Source organism: Typha latifolia, chromosome 14, assembly GCF_019914945.1.
Source record: "Typha latifolia isolate L0001 chromosome 14, TyphaL0001v2, whole genome shotgun sequence".
Taxonomy (NCBI): Eukaryota; Viridiplantae; Streptophyta; class Magnoliopsida; order Poales; family Typhaceae; genus Typha; species Typha latifolia.
This window is the reverse complement of record NC_133099.1, coordinates 7,450,200-7,457,612: the sequence shown is the minus strand read 5'-3', so window position 1 is coordinate 7,457,612 and position 7,413 is coordinate 7,450,200. Positions and strand designations below refer to the sequence as shown.

General features: G+C 34.7%; 1 protein-coding gene across 1 annotated transcript; it reads right to left on the bottom strand.

Annotated features, from left to right (window-relative positions):
* Nucleotides 1-237: 237 nt before the first annotated feature.
* Nucleotides 238-2,026, bottom strand: LOC140801027 (myb-related protein 308-like). Its single transcript, XM_073156011.1, has 3 exons — nucleotides 1,655-2,026; nucleotides 1,419-1,548; nucleotides 238-1,175 (listed from the first exon to the last, which is right to left on the bottom strand). Exons 1-3 carry the CDS (start codon nucleotides 1,785-1,787, stop codon nucleotides 530-532), a joined length of 909 nt encoding a protein of 302 aa, XP_073012112.1. The 5' UTR covers nucleotides 1,788-2,026; the 3' UTR covers nucleotides 238-529.
* Between the last annotated feature and the right edge of the window lie 5,387 nt (nucleotides 2,027-7,413).

Genomic DNA, 7,413 nt, shown 5'->3' with positions numbered 1-7,413 from the left:
CGTACGTTTAAACATTGCTATCATGGGTTGCCCATGGTCATCAGAATTCACTAATTAGTTGCCTACCTTCGCACGTAACAGGAGGACCCAATCTTTCAATACTTTTCTAAAGCAAATAGGAGCACGGTAAGCAACTCATCTTTTTCTTCTATTGCCAATCATGAACTCAAAGAAGCCAATTCCTTCAAGCAAAGTGCAGGTATAATAATACTCTATCTAAAGAAAGGCCATTAGAAATGGTGCAGAATAGTGGAGCCTTTACCATTTGATAGCAGCACGACAAAAGTAGAAACATAAAAAAAAATTATAAAAAAAAATCCCAAACACAACTTATTTCCTGTTGACTTCTTTGTGTTATCTTCTTAATTTGGACATTGCACACATGCATGCATGTTTAACTCTCCCTTCATGGGGCCTCACACATCAACTTCAAAGAGAGAATGAGAGAGGAGGAAAAAAAAACTAAGACCCTTATTATACATACAAAGAAAGAGGTAGAAGAGATATTAAGTCCACCTTATTTGTTCCTCTACAAGGTTGAAGGGAAGGGATTAGGGATGGTGTCTATACTTGATTGAGATGTTGGGAGGATTTGGTCTCCACCTTGATCCCAGATAAGAAGCCCAGAGTAATGTTGTGACTCCATCCATTCAGTTAGATCTTGCTTCTCAAAGCACTCTCCATTTGTATCCACTTCTTCACCCACACAGCACTGTTGAGCATCCATTGTAAGCATGTTGCCTTGAGCATCAACCAAGGGAGGCAAATAGTTTGAGTCCATTCCGCTACTACTCGTGAAGGAGAGAAGAGGAGGCAGTGCTTGGTTTTGGTGATTAGGGTTCCACATTTCGGAACTTAGATCGGCGATATCTTGGATAACGTCCTCTCTCGCGCTGCTGCTCTCGCAGCTATTGCTCACCCCGGTGTTGAACATAAAAAGAGGACAATGAGGGAGAAACATGGCGTCTGGGACTCGCTTCGCCGTTAAATTTTGGTTAACGATGACGTCGAGCTGATCGATAGAGCTAAAGTCTGGTTGGACGAGCTCTGCATTTGGAGGGCTTGTTGACGACGGTGCATTCGGCTTTCGTAGCTTCTTCTTGATCCATGAATTCCAATAGTTTTTTATCTCATTGTCAGTTCGACCAGGCAAGTGACTTGCAATGTGAGCCCATCTGCCGGACGTCAAAGGATGAAACGCATTATTTTAAAATTATACCCTAATTTTTAATATTGCAGCATGTAAACAAAGGCAGACGAATAGGAGGAAATAAAAACATGCAATAATATTATATAAACATGCATCATCTTTGTCGATTATAACACTAGAATGTAGGTTAAATCCAATACAACTACGACAATGCACGAGTAACATGCATGCGATAATGGAAAACCAAAAATTCTAGTGAGAGTGAAACCTATTGCCAACTATTGCATGCAGGCTAATGATCAGCTTCTCCTCTTCCGCCGTGAACCGCCCTCGTCTAATATCGGGTCTCAGGTAGTTGATCCATCTCAAGCGACAACTCTTACCACACCTCTGAAGCCCTGCGTCATAATGCATAGAATGAAAAAAAAAACTAAGAACTTCAGCCCAGTTCCATTACTTTGAAACAATAATGATCTAGAGAGAGAGAGGGAGAGAGAGAGTGACCTGCTTTCTCTGGAACTTCACTCCAAGAGCCATAGCCATGGGTGGTAATGTACCTAATGAGCTTCTCATCTTCCTCAGGAGACCACAAACCTCTCTTAACCTTTTGTTGGTTGCAGCAGGAGTGATGTCCCATGCCCTCAACTATAGCTAGCTAGTTTCTTGTATAATATTTAATTTCCTTCTCTTGTACTTCTTCTTCTTCTTCTTCTTCTTCTGCTTCTGCTTCTGCTTCTCTCTCCCTATCTCGCTATTGAGTAGTTAGTTGGTTGGAGAGCTCTCCTTTTATTTGCGGTAGCTCCTACTTCTCCTCCTCCCTCTCATCTTCTACTTCTCTCTCGATATCTCTTTCTTTGAAGCTGTCATTAATCCAACATTTGCACCGGATGGGGCCGACTCTTCTGTTCTCCTTACTCTCTATCTAACCCTACAGCGACGTGGCATCGGACTCTCTCTCTCTCTCTCTCTCTCTCTCTCTCTCGTTAGATTTCTTCCTCTCTTTCTATAGATTTCTCTCTCTCTCTCTCTCCGATATCTCTTCCTTTGTTGTACGTAGATGGGTCGCCGAACTATGAACAGATTACTTTACAACTTTTCACGCACCCCACATCCCGTACAGCGCCATGGACCAGTGACAAGTGCCCACATATCCGCAGACAACAACCTTACAGTGTGTAGCCCTCTACGTAGGTACATAATAACTAATTCATATTGGTTGAATTGAAGGATTATCGATCCCACCAAACTCATAGTTAATTGCATGATGTATATTATGTATTTATTGTTAGGGGATCGCAATTGTTAGGGATAGTTAAATTAAATTTCAAACTAGGGTGTTTTGTTCTAAGAATTAAGAAGAAGAAATCAAATAGATAACTAAAAACTATATTGAGATTAAGAAAATTTATATAGGTATTACCTTCATACTCTTTTTTCTTTATTTTTTGTACTATGTTTCTAACTATTAATTGCTCTTGTTTCTAAAATTTCTTTCTCTTTGGTAACAAAGTAATCTGTTTTGGATTGACCACTCATGTATGAAAACCCTAATTAAGAATAACTTACATAATATTCAACATACTTTTACTATAAAATGAAAATTAATAAACAAACTTATAATTTATTGTTGGTTTTTGCATAACTATCATTTAACACACTTGCTTTCTTATGCAGTCACCTCAAATCTAAATACATACTCTTATTTGTATTTATATATTTCTTTTAGTTAAATTATTAAAATCTTATAAAAGAGTAACACGAAGGGGCATCTACCCAAAATTTATAGGTTTCGAAGAGTATGTATGAAAATACAAAATATATATGTAAAAAAAAAAAAAAAAAAAAAAAAAAACCCTAAATGAAAAATGATCTCATCCCAAACTTCTTTTTATTTACAGGCAAAGTTATGTGTCATTATGCAATTCTTTAGGGAAACCATCCTTTTGCCAATCAAGACCATCTTCATGAATATAGTAGTACACTTGGAAAGTATATGGCGAAGATATACTTGCAGAGCCAACTTTAGTGATGTCAACTGATACGTTCAAACGAATCAATGAAAAAGATTGGTACTATGGCTACTGTAGGAAGTCTCATTCTCAAGTCTTTGGAGTTTCTGACCAAACTAGCCCTACTTACTTACCTAAAATAAAACGCATCCTAAATTTAATATCAAAAGAGATTTATTTTATTATAGTTAATTGTCAGTAAAATGTTAATAAGATCAGCATATTATTTTTAATAAGAAATACCAACTAATTTAATATTAACTTAGCGAAATAAGATACATATCTTATCAATGGTTTATATAGGTAAAACGTGAACTTATTACTGATTTATTTAAAAGATAAAGTATGAGATCGATGAAGAACTTATTAGCATTTTCTTTTCTCAATAATATACTGATTAATTTAACTTTTTACTAGTAGTTACAGTAAAATAAATTCTATTTGATATTAACTTTAAGGTGAAATCTATTTTCTTGTATAAAATTCCGAAGAGGGATAGTTTGGTAAAAGAACTCCCAAGTCTTTGCATGCTTAGATTTATTATAATCTGTTAACAGACCAAGAACCATAGGAATAGTCTCTTCATTAATTATCCAAGTACAATTCAAATAGATGCACTGTTTTAAGTAACACATCAAAATTTAGACTGAGTTTCATATTAAAATCTCTTAAAAATATAATAATTAGGGATAATTATATCCACTTTAAAAAAAATCCCTTCTTCTTTTATAACAGTTTCTTCCATTAGACATAAACTTATTCTTTTTCAAATATATATATATATATATAATGTGCCTGTTATCTAATTAATTTTAGACGCCTTGACCACTATTTTTCTTCCCTGTTTAAATAAAAGAAAGAGAGGCAAAAATTGGAACAAAAATCATAGAAAATATAAGCCTAATGCACCGACACTAGTCAGCTAAAAATATATAATATGACGACGCAAATAGCTTAAACGATAAATACCAGTCGTTATCTATTAAAAATAAATCGTTTTAAATCTTCATATCGAAACAAAGCAACATCATATTACATTTTTAGGTAGACTCGGTGGTCCATAATATAAATATGGTTCTTTTTTATCTTTAATAAAAAAAGTCAAAAAAAACGACACAAAAAGGACAAGGCAAAATAAGTGATCCATTCCCATTGGAGTCGCACATATAAAGAACACGTGGCAATTCTACGAATTAATTAAACCATGCCTTTCACATTCCTTGTGGAAAATGGAGACAAATTAAACGATAACAATTAGATTTGTAAGCAAAGACGTGGCCTAGTTAGCCATCTCTACAACAACTGTTTGTTAAGTTGTTCATTCCACGTGTCACTGGAACTACCTACCATTCTTAGATCTTTGCTTGGGCTTAATAAGGATAACTTCTCCATGATCGTATGAGGGAGAACTTTCCCATAGATATCTAACATCCATAAAATATTTAACTTTTAGTTTAGATACTTATTAAAGGATTATGTTAGTTTCTAAATTATTCTGAGGAATAGGTTCTGTTCTCCTTTTTAATCGAGGCTTTAACGTAGAATAATACATTTGCATTTTCAAAGCCGCTTGAAGACAAAAACTAGCTAGTTCTCCAATAAACTTTGAAAAAAAGAAACCCTAATTAGCTTTAAAAATTGGTCTAACTGTTTGATGTGGGACTTCACGTAGGAATCTGATGCATTACGTATATGTAAGAAACTATACTATATTTCTGGTGAAAATATCGTTCGAAGTGAAATGATTTTTTATCAAATTTAATCCTTTAGGCCTAAAAAATCATAATTTTACTATTCTAAAAAAGTTTTTGTTTTCTTAATATTTTTTGTAGAGATCTCAGATTTAGATCATTCTTTCTGATTTTGAATCTCTAATATATATATATATATATTAATGCTTATCTCGTTTTTGCTATTCTTCAGCAAGAATGATCGCATGACAAGACTTTGATGCCCTAGATCTTAGTATTTTCTCGAAAAATCGACAAAATTAAGGAAGGTGTTGGTCGGCGCACTGTCTTCGCACGCTCCATAATTATTAACAGCTTCAGGATTGGTTATGCTATTGACGGCATTGACAGAAATTTCTACGTAGTTATAACAATGGGATGCAGAGATGTATGTAGGACAGTAGAAGAATGGAAAGAAGGAAAGAAGGAAAAGGAGGAAAGTTTTGAGATGGTTGTTGATTGATTGATACCAATTACTCACCAGTCTTTTGACGTGCGAGGGTCTTTGCTTAGATGGATCGCAAGCCACTAGAGAAAGGGATTAAAGGGAGGGAGGAAATGGACAAAGGGAAATGATTAGCACATAGCTTTAGGGAGGAGCAAATAAAAGATATATTAATGTGGTGGTGGCCTATCTTTTAATAAGTTCTTTTATTTTTCTTCTTTTATTCAGTAGAACACTTCTCTCTAAGCAAATGTTGGTTAAGCTAACTTAGTCTGGAATGGATGAGACGTCTACACCCTCTCCCCCACTTCCTCTGAATGTAATCTTGATGCTTACTTTGTGGCCCCCATAAACGTCCTTTTGAGGCAATCTTAGTACAAGTGGGGGGAGTCCACTGTGCGGTAAATCCACAATGGGAGAGCAGCTTCTTCTTTGTTTGTTTATATCTCCTCATCTCTCACTCTCACTTTCCTCAATTTTCAAGGACAAGTTGTTGTGCAATTTGCCATACAGTAGAGGATATAAGCTCACTTTATTGATAGTCATTTATGAAAGAAAACAAGCTGTTTATTATCTAGTAATTAATAGGGCGCTAGTTGTGCTTAACCAAGACAAGTATGATCCCAAAACTCGGATTAACGTAGTAGTGACCACATAATCTTGGCCCGGCCCTAGTAATAATAACAAGAGTGTAAATGAACATAGCTTGATTGATACTAGCTCTGATTATGCTCAGTTAAAATTAATTTTGATCCCTAAAATTATGTTCAGACATGGTTTACATGAATACAATTTATGCCTAATCCGAACTCAAGCCTTCAACAAACTAAATTCAAGCCTAATTCAAGTAGAAGCCTAATTCAAACTCGAGCTTTCAACAAACTAAATTCAAGCCTAATTCGAGTTGAAGCTTTAAACCCGCCTAATTCAAGCCCAACTCAGATCTAATGCAAACCCTACTCAAGCTAGTAAAAACTTGAAATTAAACATTTAACCTATAAAATGATTAAAACAGTATATACAATTGTAATACATAGAAGTAATCATCAAATTTTCAAAATAAAAAAAGACATAATAAAACAAGTTTAAATTTTAACGTAGAATTAACCAGAATAGAAGAGCTTGCCCCACCCATGAGTAAATATTTCATAGCAGCCTCATTAGACTGTACATCTCTCTTGGTATATCCAGATAATAGGTAGAAACATAAATTGAAACATTCTGGAGCTACAAAGATAGTTAGTAAATCGTTAGCACCACATAAAAACATTCCTCCTAGAGTAGCTGTTAATATGAATAACAAAAACTCTGTTATAGCCATTTCATTACATTCAATGTACTCTACGGATAGAAGAATACATAGAGTTGAACATAGTAAAATAAGAAATTGAAAGATTTCGTTGAAATTGTTCGTTTGGAAATTTCCCGAAAAGCTAATTATAGGTTCTTCTCTCCATCAGAACAATAGGGCCGTTATGCTTATTACTAAACTTGTTGAAGAGATGAAATAGAACCAAGGTCTATCTTTTTTATCAGAGGTTGAATCGATCATCAGAAGAAGAATTAGGCCAAAAATTAGGATACATTCTAGGAAAATGAAATTCCATGGAAGAGAAGCAAATGAAATGCTTTCATAAAAATTCTCGTAGAATCGAGAATGAAGTTTTCATTCTGTACATGCCGGATCATGAATTAGTAACTGCATCCAATTTCCGAAAAAGTCCCAATTGTTTCGAACTTTCGATTTTTGGAATGGGATATTTACGGAATCCCCATGAATAGGATCAAACCTTATTCCATGATATTTCCATAAGATTCCTCTTTCTTAGTCTTAAGCAAGCCCCCGAGAGGGTAAAATTTTGATCATGATTTATCAAAATTTTAAAACAGTTTTGACTTCCAAATTGTTCAACAAAATAGTACTAGCATCACAAAAACAGCAGCTCCAAAATTTCTCCAAGTTAGGAGATTATCCTTTAGCAACCTGTGGACCTAACCAATAAGATGAAGATATGCATCAGTAGAAAGAAGAATGAGTAAATTTCATATTACCATTAGTCATGTCTAAAATCAAATTAC

What these genes read in the sequence shown, in the direction of transcription:
- LOC140801027 (XM_073156011.1), bottom strand. Translation starts at nt 1,787, where the DNA reads ATGGGACATCACTCCTGCTGCAACCAACAAAAGGTTAAGAGAGGTTTG. An exon ending in TGAAGTTCCAGAGAAAGCAG is followed by an intron (nt 1,549 to 1,654) that starts GTCACTCTCTCT and finishes ATTATGACGCAG; the next exon opens with GGCTTCAGAGGTGTGGTAAG. An exon ending in CATGCAATAGTTGGCAATAG is followed by an intron (nt 1,176 to 1,418) that starts GTTTCACTCTCA and finishes GACGTCCGGCAG; the next exon opens with ATGGGCTCACATTGCAAGTC.